Raw genomic sequence first — 18510 nt, forward strand, 5'->3', positions numbered from 1 at the left:
TAGCCACTACTGTGATATTCCTTGCTATGTACCTGTACCAAACTGTCCCCAGTCTCTTCTTTCCAAGGATCTGCAATGACACAATCATGTGTATCCTGGTCTCTCGACAATCCTTGGCTGTGTTTGCAAATGTCTGGCACATATTAACCCTTTCTGTAGCCTCTCACTTACTTGTTACAAATGTACAAAGTTGTTGTCTGGTCATTTAAAAAAGGGAAATTGAGGAAATGCTTCCTCATGCCTGCAGCAGACTAGTAAAATCACAGACTAGGCATTGGACTGGGGCTCTAAGAAAAGTTTCTCATGACAAGGTAGATATTTTTTTAAGTTTAGGATTTCTGTATATTGTAACATGTCATGAACTAATTTGTGAAGAATTGTGATATTACTGAATATTCTACTTTAAATATAACGAATACCCTTAAACGTACACTGAAAATTAAAAAAAAATTAATTTTTTTAATCCAATCTAGTAAATATTCAGTAAAAAGATCTATAACAAAATCAATACTACCTAATACACTGCAGAAGCAGCATTTATTGGAAATGAGTGATAAGTCTGGTATGCAGGGTTGTTTAGGTTTTATTTTTTATATGTTTTATATGAATCAGCTGACAGATCATTTCCAGGAATCTTCTTGGACCAATGATTAAACAAACTGCAACTGGAAATAAGCCATTTCCTTCTGTTGCTATGATTTATCTATTCTTGTAACATGCAATCCCATCACTGTTTCATCAGTTCTGTGTAGCTCTCATGTTGTATATGATGTCAGCCATCTGTCACAGATTACCAGGTTGTTATGAACATAAAGCTCACTGCATGTTATTGTTTTTATGGTTTATACAATCTGGAGAAGGCTTAGAACCTCTGCTGTGTTTTTTATATGTCCTCATTGGGGAGCTCTCTTCTTTATACATACCCCATTTAGTGGGGTAACCCACTGAGTAAGGTGCCCCATTGAGTCTTCAGTGCCTTCCAGATCTGAATTCTCACTGGCTACATGGTACTTCTCATGGGGAAAGGCAATATATTATTTCTTATGAATGAATGTATATAATTATTAAATGTATTTATGATGCAACACCATATTTCTTGATAAATTAGGTCATAAAACATTTCACAGAGTGCCAAAGTAAAGCACCAAAGGTTTTGAGCCACTGGATGCTGATCACCATAATGTCCAAGTATACACACCATGTTTGCAAATCATGTGATATCACCACCATTCTTGTCTCTAAATAATTCAATATTCCATCTTCACCTGGTTTTATTCAGAGTTTGAAATTTTTTGGCAGACGTGCAAGAAATCAATATTTTTCAGCAACATTTACTGCTCCTGGGTGCCTGCTGTGAAACACTTGGTAACAGTAACAGGCTAGAAAGCCTTTACAAGTGTTTTCAAGTGGCTGCAAAAACTTAGCACCAATCTTCCTTTTATTCACTTTTTATAAATGTGAATTGAAACCGCTTGTATAAACACAAATGATTTCAGGCATTTGCAAGCTGCACTAATTCGGGGCTATGGAGGTTGCAGGGGCAGCAAACCACCTATGGACACTGCACCCCCCAAAAAAGGCTCTTCAATTTTACATTTAAGGACTATTACCACAAGCGTGATAACATGCAGTGTATTGTACTTTATTGTGTGTTTCAGTTAGGAATCCACTTTTTTGCAGTATTTTGCAGCACTGTTGCAAAGAAATTGGCACAGCTGGTTGTGAAGTGTTCTGTTTTTCACTTTTACAACCCCATGTAACCTTGGCCAAATACCAGATACTGAATGCAACATCTGTGGTATGTAGGAACCATGGTGAACGGTTGATGAACATTGACAACCAAATCCATCATTTTGGTGGTCGTGGCTTATTGGTGGCTGGCAGACTGTCAATCGCCCACTGACTGTCCAGCTATCCCTTATATAACACACGTATCACAACAGTTTTGTCATTATCATAAAAGCAGCAATTTATTTATTTTGTGTCATCATAATGGGTTTATTCCACCTGTCTTCTACAAAAAAAAAAATGTCAAATATCAAAAATATCCAAATCACACATAATGATATATTTGTATTTTACAAAAAAAGTTCAGTAACATTGCAGCAACATCACACAAATGTTATTCTTCTGTTTTCTGTGTCTTATTTTTTCTGGGATAATTTCTTCAGATATACATGGACACCATTTTTGGAACGTAGAACTAGCTGAGGAATTTTCTTTGGCACATTCTCAGGGTCTGGACTCAGTTCAAATTTCTGTAACGTCAATGCGAGGGCGACTTTCATCTCATTCATAGCAAAGTTCTGTCCGATGCAGTTCCTGCAGAGAACAGAGTAACAGTTATTTAATAAACGTCCATAAATAAACCCAAAAAAGAACATCTACATAATAGTGGCCAATTCGTTACGTTAGCCGATATGCTAAAACATAATAGTAACCCCCATATGACATTTAACAATTGCTGGTACCAAAAGTTGCTTTATAGGATAAGTTTCAAAAATGAAAAGACACTGTCACCTTGCCTATGTATAAAGTTATGATGTCCTTGGTAAAGGTTCGACCTTGACTCCCCTTCTCAGCCCCTATACTCACCTTTCTTGCCCTTCCCCGCTGCTTTTTCCTTTTCTGCAAAAATCAGCTGTGTCAATGGACCTGGTAAAGACTTCTATATCCCAACTATGTTGAAAGGAATCAATGAACTTTCATATATGCACTGTATGAATGCATTACCCCATATAGTCTACCACCTGGAATCTAAAACCTATTTTTTTTGGGCAATGAATTATTTAAACCTGTATTATCCAAAAAATCTCTAACCACACCAACAATCCCCCTTCACATGCTACATTGTCATGTTCTGTTCCCTCCACCTTTCAATGTTTCTCTGTGTTTCCTCATCTTTTTTTTAAAAATTGTTTTCTATATTTGAATCGTGATGTGGCACATTTCAGATAAGCATTTTATACTTTACACACAAAAAAAAAAACCACACACAAGTACACACTACTTTGAATTTCTTTAAAATATAAATGATATATTATTGTTCTGTGATTGCAACTTGATTGTATATCAATATTGCTTTGTTCAGACTGTTTGGACCTTCGTTTGATTGATATATTTTGTACTGTTATACTATAAAAAACGCCATATTCACGAAATTGCTAAAATATCTTTCTAATTACATTCTGGAGAACAATGAGAACTTTTAAAACTTTCAGCATGATATGCATGGTATTAAAATTTTAAAGAAATGACACCAGGGAGTGTTGATCCAGGAAACATCTGCCTCACAGGAGCAGTAAGGATTTTTTTCCCCTGGTTGGAGCAAATTGAAAAATTTTTTTTCCTTCCTCTAGATCAACTATATCTATTGGGTTTTATCTGGGTTATGCTGGTTGATGGACTTGTCCTGTGTCTTTTTTTCCACCAAACTAACTATGTAAGTATGGGCATATACAGTATGCCCCAGCGTCTGGTAATGGCTTTTTAACCTTCACTCCTGCACAGCGGATCCAAAAAACAGGAGGGCCCGGTGGTGCAACAGAGGAGCCTAGATCTTCAAATAATAAATGATAAATTACCAAATCTTTTTGATCACACACAGCCAGGTCCATTAGCATGGATCCATCTGAAGCAATTGATGCCATTGAGATACATTCATCATACATGGCAGTAAATACCCGGCAATGGAAATACTGTTAATATCTCTGCCATTAAATCATCAAAAAAAATGGTATTTGGGCTTATGGCTATGTAAATGGAGCAACGGCTGTTAGCAATTTCTTTACTATAACCTAATATCTTTACTAAGTCCTTCAGAGTATATATCTACCATCAGTCTATGTCAAACAACATCTATGGAAAAAAAAGTGAAATATAAAATGTGTCTATATAAATTTATCTCCATCTAGTATATATAGTAGATGTATAAATATAAGATATATATGTAAGTATATATAGATATATATAAATGTTGTCACACCAGGTTCAAATTTTACCCAACATTCACTTTTTTATTTTTTGGATTTAACTGGAAGAAATGAACTTCATGATGACCATCCTACGTGATGTTCTGAGCTTATTGTTCTTTAGGAGGTTGCTTACCCTAAAGGAGAGGCTGTCATGTAAGTTACATATAAACTTTGACATTATTATATACAGTAAAATCAGGCTAAGAAGTATACCTTGATCCAGCTGAGAAAGGAATAAAGCCATATGAATGTCGGCCAGAAGTATTCTCTGAGGAGAATCTCAAGGGATCAAACACCTGAAAGCATAAAATGAATTACAGGGTTTGTATTGGGTCAACAGGATACAGACAGGATATATAAACCAACAAATCTATATATCCAAAAATAAACTTAAAAAGCTTTGGGTATACATAAACCGAAAAAGCTGTTGTAACGTTTGCCTATAAACTTCCAACTTTTGTTACTTTTAGTTGAAGGGCACACTAGCCACGTTTAGATCCTGACAAGTTAAAGAATAACTGTACTTTTACAGCAATCTCTATCTGGGATGGGCCAGCAGGTACTGTAGACCCTTTGTGTGCCTGGCTCCCATTCTTCTGAATAGACCCAGCATCTGGCAATAAAAGCTGCGATCTAATATACTACTGTAATGTACTGTTAAGTTTAAATCCTTTTTTCAATTGAAGATCCCAAATGAGACAATAGGCACACCTGTGCTTTAAAGAGAGAAAGAGAGGACATCTGTGTTCAAAGGAATAAAGTGAAGGCGTATTTTTCCTCGTTAGAAGAGAGAAGAAAACATGAACATGAAGGGAAAAAAAATATGCCTTCTTTGTCTAGATAGAGCATAAGATAGACACCTCCTTAGTCCTCAAGAGAGAAGAGAGATACTTCTTGGTCCATAGGTCTCCTCTCATGTTCACCTTTTGTTACTGATTTTATTCTTAAAGTTTACACATAGCCCCAGGTCTTTGGGTAAAAGAATACACAAATAAGTAAACATGTTCGGAATTAAAAGTTAATACAAACAGACAGAAAGACAACAAGGAACAGAAATCATAAAAAAACAGGTCTGGTCAGAATATATCAAGAAAAAAAGGACAAGCCCAGCACAGGAACATACAGAGACTGGAATGCAAGAGTCAAGATAGGCGCGGGCATAGAAACAGCTAATAGACGGAGTGACAGTAAATTCCTAATAAAGAAAACACTCCAGAGTAGGAATGCTAAAGAGGGACACATCCCAAAATTGGACAAGTTTAAAACTTCTGAACAATGAACTGCACTGTAAAAAAAAGTATTCAGCCAATGGTGTACAAAGCCACAATGGGTTGTACCACCATGTTTAGTAGAGATGGTCAAGGAGATGCAAAAAATTGGATTTTTTTTATGCCACAGAGTTTGATTGCCGTACGCAAAAATGTAAAAATTGGTGTGTTTCATCAAATGCAAATATTACTTCTTCAAAAGGGGGTGTGATTTTGCACAGAGCTATTACTAAATTGTTGTAGATATCACAGAACAAAACAATAAGAAAGAGATAAAATATTAAATAATTTGGTATTATTAAATGTATTAATGTTAAAGGTAGAAAAGCCTTACCTCTGGATCATCCCAAACACTGGGGCATCTGTTCATTGAATATATGCTCATAAGAACAACAGAATCTGTCAAATGAAATAAGAAATAAGTCTGATAAAGTCTGCAAATCTCACATGTAGGAGGGTACGTTGTTTATTTGTTTTCAGTGGTTTCTAGGATTTATTGAATTATGTTCACATGAAATACAGCTATAGCTGGTAACCATACAGGGTGGAAAGTGAAATAACCACAACCATTGGGGATAAAGAAAAAAAAAGTTATTAGTAGAAAGTACTTAAGTTACCTTCTATAATTAGTAATATGAAATGAAAACTGATGTGGGAATGACTTTACATAATGGTGCATTTCCTGTTGCATAGGCACATTAAGAAGTTATAATCTAGGTATATTTAGCATTGAATTTTGTCCCATGTTTGTAGTGGCATGTTGTCGTCATACTAAGAGTAGTTAGTTTGAATGGTACGGGTGATGTACTAACAACTAACAGTTACAAATTAGTACAGTCGCTGGTATAAGGGTGACCTAACTTTCTAGCAATGACATTCTTAATGTGCACTATGGGTAAAATTATAGATATGTTAACAAAAGTTATAAATGCCATTTATTAAAAGTGCACACTGAAAAATTAAAACAAAAATAGTAAACAGTATTGTAGTATATAAAGCATTTGTAATGTCTGACCTTTGGGAAGGCCCCGTCCATCAGGGAAAGTGACGGGTGAGGTAAGCTGACGGGCCACTCCTGGCACTGGTGGATACAGGCGCATGCTCTCCTTAATACACATGGTGGTATATGGCATCTTACCAAGATCCTCCCTAATCACACAAAAAAAAAATGTGTAATATTCCTAAAACCCACTCAAAGCAATTTTAATACTCTCCTAGCAAAAATTGAAAACCAGAACTGACTGCAATACCCAACCCTTGATGGTAGATCCTTCTTGCCACCAAATATCCTTAGTCTTTTGGGTTGAATGGCACAGAGAATATTGGTATAGATCCCTCTCATACAATAATGCTGACAGCAGTGCTCATGTTAGAACATTACTAAGGATGGCCCGCTGCTAGAGAAGATCCACAAACTAAGAGGACCCTGCATATCACGTGGCTAGCCTTAATTATTGGGAAAAGTAAGCAAAAAGATATCTATCTGAGACAGGAACCACCAGGTCGGACTATAAGGCAGGAATTTAATGTTAATTAATTGTTTATAACCTTCTTATTTCAGCATTGCGTAATGTTGCCATACTGTATCCCCTATAACAAGTTTGTTAATGTTAGTAATGGCATATAGTATCATGAATTTTCCTTTATTGATATGATTATATGAATATTACATGATTATAATATGAGGGCAAGTTGCAGTTAAAAAACCTTTATATCCCACTTACCAGTTTATCTGTTTGCCAAGTCCAACCAAAACTAATACAAATGTTTGCATGAACAGTAGTACATTTTACTACTCACTAAATCTTTATATCTGGAAAACCCAGCTATAGGATCCCCAAAAACCCAAATCTATTATATTGCCAGGTTTGGAAATCTCATTTTATTCTACATTTCATGTACAGGATAATCAGAGAACTCAGCACATGTGCACCATTATCTTCATAGTTCTCTCCAAAGAAAACTGTGAGATAATGGGTATTTAAACGGCATTGTAATTGATTGGAGATTATTAGTGCAACGCTTTTAGTGGGTCATCATTTAATCTCAGACATGTAGATAAATTGTTCTCACCATTCCAAGGTTGTACGACCTCCTAAAAGTTCTCTGATCTCCTCCCGACATTTCTCTTGGTGTTCTGGGTGTATAGCCATACAGTATAATGCCCAGGAGATCCCACTGGCTGTTGTATCATGTCCTTCAAACATGAATGTGTCCACTTCTGCACGCAGGTCCTCATCAGACAAACTCTGACCATTTTCATCCTGATGGTTTCAAAAAATCACAAGTACAAAGAAATGAATGTGAGGCACTCACTGTTTATATTAGGACGGAAATATAAAGACAAAAGTCACTGTGATCTGTAGTTCACCCCCAAGGGATCCCACCTTCATTAAAACCTGGTGCTGTTCCAGTTAAATGGATTTCTTGCATCACATTACATTTATGATGTAACTCTCCTTTAACCCCATCATGTCCCAATTGATAAAAATGTGGCTAAAATGTGACCATAATTATTTGTTTTTGGATAGTAATAGATGTATTGTGAGGTCTTTATGACTCTGTGTTCATTTTGGGAGGATTTCCTCACTTCTCTGTTAACAATGAGAAGGTGAAGCACATGAAGTTAAATCTCCAAAGAGAACACTCAAAGCATTAGCAAACTTCTATACATTTAGCCTTACCCTACTATACTAAAAAGTATTTAGAGTTGTTGCATCTTTAAAAGATGAGTGAGTCTGTTCCTGGTGGAGTAACCATTTCCCAATATTGGCCCAGAATGACGCAGAGAACCTGATGTTTTCTCTTATGCGTTTCCTTTGCTTGTAATTGACATTTGGGCCTGGTTTATAAAAGCTCTTCAAGGCTGGAGAGGATACACTTTCATCAGTGAAGCTGGGTGATCCAGCAAACCTGGATTTGATCTGGGTCAGAACTGAAAGCATCTGCTAAAAATTGCTAATGGCTTTTTAGAAATCCATTCCAGATTTGCTAGATCACCTAGCTTCACCGATGAAAGTGTATCTCCTCATGCCTTGAAGAACCTTAAAAAAGATAAGAGATAATATCTTGCCAGTCCGGCTGGCTGAAATGAACTCCATAAGAAAAGATAAGGGGTCAGTGGATGGTCCTGTCACTGAAGAGTTGACTCTCTTTTGACATCAACCTTAGGAAGAGTTTTCTTTCTCCCGGATCAACATGATAGACTTTTTCAATGAAGTCAAGCACAGCAAAATAAAAAACCTTTTCAGATCAGCTAAGACATATGAGTGTTTGTTCCAAGTCAGTGTCCCAAAGGTCATCATTGCAGACAGTATACTAGCAGTTGCTGAATGGCAAATTATGAGAAATAGCCCATTATGACAATCTTCTAAAAATTAAGATATGTATCTACTGATAATAAAAAATCTTTGTTTTTAATAAAAAATAAGTATTCCCCATGTTCCCCTAAAACCTAATACAATATTTTGGAAAATAATAAAGTCATCTATGTAAGGTGGCCCATTCAGCCTGGATTTGGTACCTTAGCATATAGAAGAATATCAAGAAAGTCTAGATGTCTTTTCTGCTTGATCTTCTCCAGTTCTGTGTCCTGTTTAAGAGATTCTTTCCTCTGCTTTATCACATTTTCTGTATTGAAAAGGGAAAATGTTACAGCTGTTGTTACAACTAAAATGATGTTATAATGCATATGTATAATATGTTCTTACTTTCAAAAATTAATTCAAACCTGATTTCTGGGAACAAAAAGAGTAATTCAATATATTCTTCAATTTCTACATAGGATAAAAACCAACATGAGTGTACTAGAAGCAGTTTAAATCAGTATTTTATCTTTTGAAAGTAGCATTGACACCATCTTTGCACCACCAGTCTGTGCAGGGGGCAGAGCGCAAGGGAGCCAAGAGGTCCACCATACAAGAACGGCCACCCGGGACAAGAAGAAAGATTGGATGGTCTTCCAATCCAATTTGGGCAACCCCTCTGCCCATAAGCAAAAAAAATGAAGGAGTAGTTTCATGCTAGATTACTACGGAAAGAAATACACAATGAACACCAGCTTTCAAGATTAGGCATGCCTTTTATTGAGACAGTATTAGTTTACAAACCTGGATTTCAAGTTTACATTTTGAACTTAGCAAGAAATCTTGTTATAATGACGTTTGAGCAAAGTTATACGAAACCGAGCTTTAATTTAGGGTACCATTAAGAACAACAGTAACTGTTCAGTAAAGTCTACCCAATACAATCTCCCATTATGGGCCAGCACTGGATTCCATTGCTCAGCCTTCTAAAGTTCTACTGCACTGGTAATCTTTTATTCACAAAGATCAGGAGCTCTGCATACCCATTCTAGATCAGTAACTGATTAAGCACTAAATTCAGAGGCAGCATGACAAAACACATCCAGGTCAGTAATGGCAGCCACCATATTTTTATTCATTGTAGGTGATCTGTAGCATTTATAAGTTGACGTTTACCTGTGTGTTGATGAGCGGTTCTTAGTGCCCTCCGGAAGCGGAATCCATGGGGGCTCAGGTTGAAAATTAGATCATTGTGGTATGGGAAGCAGCGGAATCGGTGATCTACTAGATAGGACAGTTCATATACAGCCTTGATGTATTCACTCTCACTGTAAGGGGAGAAAACATGAGACAGGTCTGTGCCATCAGTAATATTGTTGGGCCATCAGGTGCAGCTGACAATATTGCTGGAGGTTTCTATTGTGGACGCTGACACCAATGCTTGAAGGGGTAATATTAAGATCACCAATGCCAATGCTTGGGGTTATTGCTGTAGCTGACACCAATGCTGGGGGGATTTATTATGGCTACTAACAACAATACTAGGTGTTTTTATTGTGTTTATTGACAACAGTGCGGGGAGTTATTACTGTGGTCACTAACTCCAAAGCTGGGGGTTCTTATCATGCAGCCTGACAAATATGTGGGGGGGTTAATGCAGTTAATGATACCAGTTGTCTCAGTGAGCATTGCAATGCATTGCAATCAAAGAGCTGCATTAGAACCTGTGCTTGCTAAGGCTGTGCATTGCATTTGTGTAAAAAGGCAACACATTGATGTATGTTGTTTTTGGACAGAAGTAGTAAGTAGGCTTACTTATGCGCCACAACCCATATAAAAATTGTGCATACTGCACTTTTGTAAAACACAATGGGACTGATTTATAAGCTCTCCAAGACAGTAGACAATACACTTCCATCAGTGATCAAGCAAACCTGTAAAGGATCTGGTCCAGGATTGAAAACATTTGCTAACAAATAGCAAATCCATTCTAGGTTTGCTGGATCACCCAGGTTTAGTGATGAATTTGTATCTTCTCCAGCCTTGGAGAGCTTTACTAAATCAGGCCCATGCCTTGAATTGGTAAGGTGAATTTGGGGTGCCATTAGGGATAAATAGAAAAACAGCACACAAACATATGTGATGTACGTTGCAGTAAGGCATGCATTTCCATGTAAATGTGTGTTAATAAAATAATCCAGTAGGAACAAATTCTAACAGGGGATGCTTAACTAAACACAATGTACCTCAATGCATGAAAACACACTGATACTGTTTGGCCCTTTGGAACTGTATAGGGCCCCATATAGTTTGCACATTGGACACTGCTAGCTAAGTATATACTGACCTGTCATTCTGGCAGTTACTTTGGTAACTGAAGGCGCATTTCATGATGGTGTCCAGTGTCATGAGGCTGACATGATGGAACAACTCTATGGATTTATTTTCTGAGGCCAGATGCTCTAACTTGTCCTAATAACATTCAATAGAGAAATGTACAAATTAAATTTTTCAAATCTTATTCCAAGTACAAGGAACCCCCCCCCCCCCCCCATTGGAACACAACAAAACCCTGAGAAGGGTTCTAACTAGAAGGTCAATAATGGCAAATAAACATTTGATCAAAGTGTTTGAGAGATCCTTAATTACTCCTGATACTCAGCTCCTCTGATACTGATACTCTGCTCCTTACCAGCATGACATTGGTGCACTCCGACATCAATTTCACATACGGCTTCAGAACATCGTAATGGAAACCCGGGGTTAGCAGTTTGCGGTGCTGGAACCACTTTGCACCAGACAATACCAATAAGCCTTTTCCTGCATAAGAAAAGCACATCAGAATGATCAAAAAGAACTATTCATCTAGAGCAGCTAGAGATTTATGTTTAATTCTAGAATTGAGTTGAATCATCCAATGGCTCTTTAGATGTTTAAAGCTGTCAAGGGGCTTTGGGCTTGTGTTGATGACATCTGTTTAAGATTAGGGATAAGCGAGAATGCCTCCGACATTTTCGGGAGAATTTCCTCGAACTGGCAATTGGTCCGCGAAAGTTCGGCAAACCGAAATTTAACCTCCAGTGCCCAGGGATCTCGCACAGGAGGATTCTCAAGGCTCGGGTACTCCTCCTGTTAGTGTGAGTCCCAGTTAGTGTGCTCATTATGAATAAATGCAGCTGTGGGAATCATCCTGGGATGATTCCCACGGCTGCATTTATTGATGAGCCGCAGTACTCGATACATTGATGAGCACAGCCGCTGGACTTCTGTGTTCTTGGATAGAGAATCTCTATCCAAGAACACATACTACAGGGCTGCAAGAGCTGTCAGCTCTGGTCCCCTTATTGATCTTTCAGGTCCCAAAAAATTTGATCGAGAGAACGGCCCGATTCGCCGCGAGATCGAATTTAAAAATTTTGCTCGCTCATCCCTTTTTAAGATGCTGCATTTATGGGAAGTTGAGCTGCAGTTGAGCCCCTTTTGTTTTGCATCTGACCCACTTAAAGCAGATTATGCATTCCCATAGACTAGTATGGGGATGTAAAATCACCTAAAGTGAACAAAACCCTAAGAATAGTTGTGGTATACCTTTCCAGATGCATTAAATGAAGGCCAGATTTACCTGTAGACACAAAGGGCAGTGGGGGAACTTTATCCCGGTAAATTATTTTGTCCCATAATAAGCAAAGAAAAAAAACTTTATTTCAGCTTCGTTACACTTTGTGGCACTAGACGGAGGGGCTTCCTGCAAAGGATTATAGGCCCCCTGTACATCCCTTTCTACCATGAAGTCTCATACTTCCAGCTCTATTGTCACAGAATGCAATGAAAAAGTTTAACACGGACAATAATACTTGGCAAGTTTGTACAGCTAGAATTACAGGTGCTAAATTGCCCTCATACTCTATGACTGTCATCTCATTTGAACCAAAAGAATGCACAAATTACCCTTCTTCTGGACTTAAAAGTGTCTTGTTGCAGGAAAGAGATGTGTGTTTTAAAACAAAATATCATTTTTGGATATTTGGAGACTCTGAAAGCAGGTATATAGGACCTGCCAATAAACCAGAGCGTACAGGGTGGGATATAATAAGAATAGCAAATTATCAACATAAAAAGTGGCTCCTAATCCAACAATAATTCATATTAAAAAGTTATTACATACCAATCCATGGAGTGATAAAGTAATAAGCAAAGTTGTCCTTTGGATCTGTTAGAGAAAAAATGACCTTTTTATATAAGCAACAACAAAAAAAAAATCCACAAATTCTCAATCTACATGAGGTACACAATGGCAACATTCATTATTGTCCTATGACAGCTTTCCTTTTTACTTGTACGGACAGGAGTATACAGATTGCCATTGGTATCCTCAACAGGACCAGCAACAATTATGCATATTAGAAATCCTAAATTCCTCTGCTACATACTTGCTCTGGAGCTGCAATACATAAAGTATTGAAGCCATTATATCCTCATGAAATCCATTTACTTGTTTGAAGAACACTTAATCTTACCAAGAACCATATCTTACCTATAGTATTATGGCAGAAAAGGTTATCATCTAATAAATCTGAATCATTAACCAAAAAAAAAAAAAAGAAACCTTCTTACCTTGTCTGGACAGAATGGTCTTTGCATAGTCTGGATGACAGATAGTAAGAGAAGCGAAGTATCTCCCAAGCCACATTGGAAAGGCGTAATCAAATTGTTTAGCGAAACCGGCCACAATGTCCAGATCTGTGCCATCTTGTTTAAACTGTAATCAAACAGAATAAAATATACATTTGGGTCACTGAATATATATTGAATAAAAGTTGCCAACCAAAATATTCTATCTTGATTTGTGTAAGCACGAAGTGATGATGAGCTCTGGTTGGTTTGGATTATTTAAATAGTGTCAGCACCCTCCAATTCCCATACTCATTGCTCCATCCAGGCTGTCCAGTTGGTATTAGATCAGGCATGGGTGAATGTTAAAAAAAGGAACACAAATTCTATCATTTGTAGGAATAAACAGGGTAAACAATTGGAAGGGCAGAACTGATATATTGATTAGATTTGCAGTGAAACTCCACATGTACTAGATCCTTAGCAGTGTTTTCATGAAACAGGTGTCTCTATTGGAAGACTTCCCTTCACCCCTTCCACAGGTGAATGCCACAGTCACGTGAGATACCCACATCACATATCACAGAAGAAAGTTGCTGTGATTAAAAAATGACTACACTGCAGTGCCCAGTCCTGTTCTGTGGGAGATCGGGCACCATGATTTTTAAGGGTGTCTTACAGAATGAAATCATTTGATGGTCAGTGTTGCATATGCACATCAAGTAATTTGGTTTTGTTGAACATGGTGCCCAATCTGTAGATAGAAATTGGACATTGCTTCCACGTCATACATGAGGTCATGAGAGGCCAGCAAAAAAGAGTCCAGGTGGTGCAGGACCTTATATGAAGCAGCAGAATGACGGAAACAATGACTACAATGCTAGAATCACTGGGAGTCTAAATATGTTCACTGAATTCGAAATGGAAAAAGTAGGTGAATACAAAATTGAAAAAAGGCATGTACGTGGTCCACTTTGGCCTGGCTATATATGCAACAATTTTCTTGCTCGTTTGAGCTGTCCATTGAATTGTTTTTCTGGAAATAAATCATTTTGGAATGTCTGAATTAGGTAGACCAAAAGTTGACTGACTGCTTGATCAATCCATGGGAAATGTGGAATCTAAAGAACTTTGATTGAGTCGGAAAATTTCCAAGTCAAAAAGTATCCAATGGTATTTGAGACATTTGGTATTTCTGTTCAATCACACTTTGGTGCACACACTTGCTTATCTTTAATGCACTTTTCTCCTGTTGGACCACATCAGTTGCAATGTGTATAGTAGAGTAGTAACGTATATTAAGTTTTGATTGACTCCCGTCTTCAGCCAATTCCTTATACTGTTGGAGTGTTCGAACACAACTGATACTGCGGGGTGTCTATGGTCAGTATTGTGTATTTACACCTTTCACCCAGTAGATCTGATCTTAACATTGAACCCAGGCCTGTCTGTTGTTACCTCCTGACTTTGTTTCCATTCTAAAACTGATAAGAACTATGTGACAAGCAGTCCATTGACACGGCTATGTAATGCACAACACCGGGCAAGGCAGTTATGTTATAGGACGGAGAACTCAGTTAAACTTATCAGCGAGACCTCTGAAATCTGACATCAAACTGCAGTCTTCAGGCTTCATAAACAAGTGAAGCTAAAATAAAGGGCAAACGTTCGCTGGACTTTGTAATACAAGTTTTATTATGTACTGTGAGGGGACAGTTTATACACTGATACAAATAAACCTTTAAGACATGCAAACTAAGTTGTTTAGTAAGAGCCCAGCACTACCTGCCTGCACATTAGCAGCCTGTGTATGACTGATAGTCACATCTCTTGTTGGAATAGAGTCAGAAGCTGTTTTGTAATCTGGTCTCGCCTACTATCCAGGTCTCTGTCACATAGAATCTTTGGAAAAGACCCAGAAAGTTGTTTAAGCAAGTAAAACAATTGTACGTATAGTGCAATTATTCTTTAACTCTCCCACCTACTCTTTAAACACGGCCTGCCTGGCAAAATAATTCCTCCTATTCTGTGCAATCCTGTGTAAAGCCTTTTTTTTACTGTGCATGCACGACACAGCCCTGTTTCCTCTTACGGGTGAGAAGTACTCATGGTGGCCTCCAACCCACCACCCAAGCGCAAATGACCCAACAGGAATGAATGAGACTGCTGAGGTGTTGCACGTTGCATGCAGAAATTTTTGCATGCTGCTATTTTACCATGGTCTCCATGCCGGAAAAATGCATTGTAAAGCTGTCATTTTTGCAGCATGAAAACATTGGAAAAATAAAAAAAGGTCCTACATTTCATTCATTGGAAACAAGCTGGTAAATGGTGGATAAATAGCAAACAATACCCACATAATACCTCTATTGAGTCCTCCTTTAAATATAGATGTGGCATCCCCAAAAACCAATACAATTTAATTGCATCATAGAAAATCAGATTCAGATTTGGAAATGTAAAGAAGAATTTAACTGGAAATGAAGTCCATGACAAACCTTCATGATGCTCCTCTACACTGATTTGGCACACCCTGTTTAGGGACAACATGTCATAACATGAAGTGTAATTACATGCTATGATACTAGTTTCATCCCTGGCAAATAAGGGTCATTATGTAAGGTATTCCATTATGTTATCCCTGCCCACATACATAAATCCCAGTTATCAGGATAAGTAGTGAATTCATCCCAACAGGTCTACTGGTAGTTCAGTCCAGCACAATTATAATGAATGCTAAAAACGAAGAGCAATAAAGAAAATATAACCATTCCTCTTTGCTCCCATTGCTTATACTTTATGTTTTAATGAAAAACTTCCATGAGACCATGCACTCAACAATGATATAAAAGATCTCACCACTTATTGGCTACACATGTACACCTAATACATTAAAGGTAAGTAAAGGTAGGTTCAGACCTTCTTCAGGATCAAGGGATCCCGCGCAGCTCCCTGTGGCTGGCATCTTGCCAGCGGCTTGGTCACTCGTATTGCAGTGCTGGTTCTTAAAGAAACAATGTCTGCATGTTTAATAGCTGGCAACTGTACTGCTGGCATATCAATCACTGCTTCCCCCATTTATTCCCTATGGAGCTGCCGCCAGGAGAAGCAACATGTGGAGGAAGCAGTAACCGCACCACAACCTCATGGCCAGTGTGAACATAGCCTAAGACAGCGGTCGCCAACAGCAAATTTTGGTGGTTTGTCCTCCGTATGGGCACCCGCTCACTTTTGTTGCGTCCACAGCCCTGTGCTACTGTCCCCCCAGGATCTTAAGCAAGCAGGTTTGAGCCTGCAATAGTAGAGTTCGCTGTTCTGGCATCATGACGTCACCCTGGAGGAAGGTTTCTTCCCCTTTGAGTGACACATGGCTCCTTGCGCATGCACAGTCTGGATTCTGTGGATTTAGTGGACCGTGGGAGTGGTCCGTGAGGGCCAAAAGGTTGGCGATCACTGGTCTAAAGGTTACCAAAGCGCATAGAATTCTAGCTGCAGAAACCCATCCTCTGGCTCTGATAGTATTGTGTCAACCCTGCCAATGGACTTATTTATTTGTTACCCTTTTCTCCACTAAAGTAGTTTTTTTTTATTACTTACTATCTGAAAAATGCAAAAAGACATAAAAATCTGTTGATCCTGCTGGAAAAAGTCTTATTAGCCTTCCCATCTTATCTTGGACTACAGAACCACTCTTTGGGCTTATTAAAGGAGGACTCAGAATGGTACAGAAAACAACAACAGGGCAAGTTTGACATTTTTTCTTGCAATGTCAGTCTACAATAGAAAATACAAAGAGTGCATTTTCTGGCAGAGCAACAGATATTTTTCTGCACTTCAGGCTTTTCTCAAGGGATAGATCATAAAAAAGTGTGCATGTATTTTAGAGATAAAACGCATGCTTCTTTTGAATTTTACCCTGACATACTAAATAATAGTTAGAATTATTTAAGGTCACAAACCTGATTTGGGAACCAAATTGCTACAAAAATTTCAAATAAAATAAAAAAAAAGAAAATAAAAATAGTCATGTGCTTCCACCCCCTCTTCTACAAACTTATTAAAAGTCATGCTCTGATTTGTTTTCCCAGATCAGCCCTGTTCACATATGACAAGCAAAAAACATTGAGAGGTAATCTTCACTTTTTTAATCTTTGCGCTTGTGCCATATTCACACAAGATTTTACTTTCTGAAATCCCAGTGATATTTGTTTTCTGTCCAGTTTCAATGTAATCTGTGCTCAGCTAAGGTCTTTTATTAATGAGTATTGGATACCGGTAAGCTCTGTGTCCCGGTAATTTAATATGTGTGCACATATGTTTACCTGCAGGATTACAAAAAAACCATCAAACAACTTGTTTTGCTTTGAAAGTAAATTTTTAAAGATCTGGGACCCATGGATAAATTATAGAAAATAAATATAGATACTCTTTCCATATAATAGTTATACATATCTCCCCTGAAAGAATATTTCATTTTATTTTCCTCTTTTCTTTTATTTGATTATTTTCTTTAATTATCTCTTTTTTATAAGTTATCTTAATTACATTATATTTTTTTTTTCATTTACATTATAACCTAAATTATATCATTTCATGTTACATCATTTTTATTGTAACATTGTATCATTGTATTGTTATACCTTGTAAAACTCAATAAAATTGATTGTAACGAGAAAGTATTTTAAGAAAATAGAATCCAATGCACATAAAGTGCACAGATCCCAACATACATAATAAAATGCACAATATGCACATATTAAAATTCTGATACTTGAAACCAAATTTTAATCTTTGACAATCTAAGCATAGCGATTCCTTACCATATGAGTGTTACCCTTTAGCCAGTGCGTCTCTGGACCTGGAAAAGAAATAAAACTTTTCAGCAGCTTTTTCCTGGTCAGGTGCAATGAATAAGCTTTGTATAGGACATACAGAACACAAAGCCATATAGCCCAATGGAATGTATCTGAGAAGCTCAGAGAAGGGAGTCCAAATAAAGAGGAAGCCATGCTTGCATTGATCTGTGTGCTGTATGTCAAGCCATATAAATAGTTCAGTGACAGGAGAAGGCATGACTGCAGCAATGCTTAGGATAGGACAATGTGCAGAGTAGGTGGACGGATCTTGCAGGAAGGTGTGACTACCCAAACAATTTCATTGAGCACAGCAGGTGCATGAGTCAGCGCAAAGCAAACCATGGAGTTTATTAAAATACAATTACAGTGATTTTTGTAATGAATTAGCCAAAATCATCCAAAGTAATTATTTTACTTATTGCAGCTACAGTACAAAAAAATATTTTTTTTCATACATTTATAAGCTATGTTTAGTGTATAAAGTAACACATAAAAC

The 18510-nt window shown here is 37.6% G+C and overlaps 1 protein-coding gene across 1 annotated transcript; it reads right to left on the minus strand.

Moving 5' to 3' along the window:
* Nucleotides 1-1943: 1943 nt before the first annotated feature.
* LOC140336187 (cytochrome P450 4B1-like) lies at nucleotides 1944-18203 on the minus strand. The gene is made up of 12 exons (XM_072419197.1): nucleotides 17979-18203; nucleotides 13162-13306; nucleotides 12713-12757; nucleotides 11240-11367; nucleotides 10895-11019; nucleotides 9724-9875; nucleotides 8766-8872; nucleotides 7316-7506; nucleotides 6258-6391; nucleotides 5577-5641; nucleotides 4188-4270; nucleotides 1944-2322 (listed from the first exon to the last, which is right to left on the minus strand). Exons 1-12 carry the CDS (start codon nucleotides 18165-18167, stop codon nucleotides 2145-2147), a joined length of 1542 nt encoding a protein of 513 aa, XP_072275298.1. The 5' UTR covers nucleotides 18168-18203; the 3' UTR covers nucleotides 1944-2144.
* Nucleotides 18204-18510: the final 307 nt, after the last annotated feature.

The sequence above is a fragment of the Pyxicephalus adspersus genome, chromosome 8 (assembly GCF_032062135.1).
Source record: "Pyxicephalus adspersus chromosome 8, UCB_Pads_2.0, whole genome shotgun sequence".
Classification (NCBI taxonomy): Eukaryota; Metazoa; Chordata; class Amphibia; order Anura; family Pyxicephalidae; genus Pyxicephalus; species Pyxicephalus adspersus.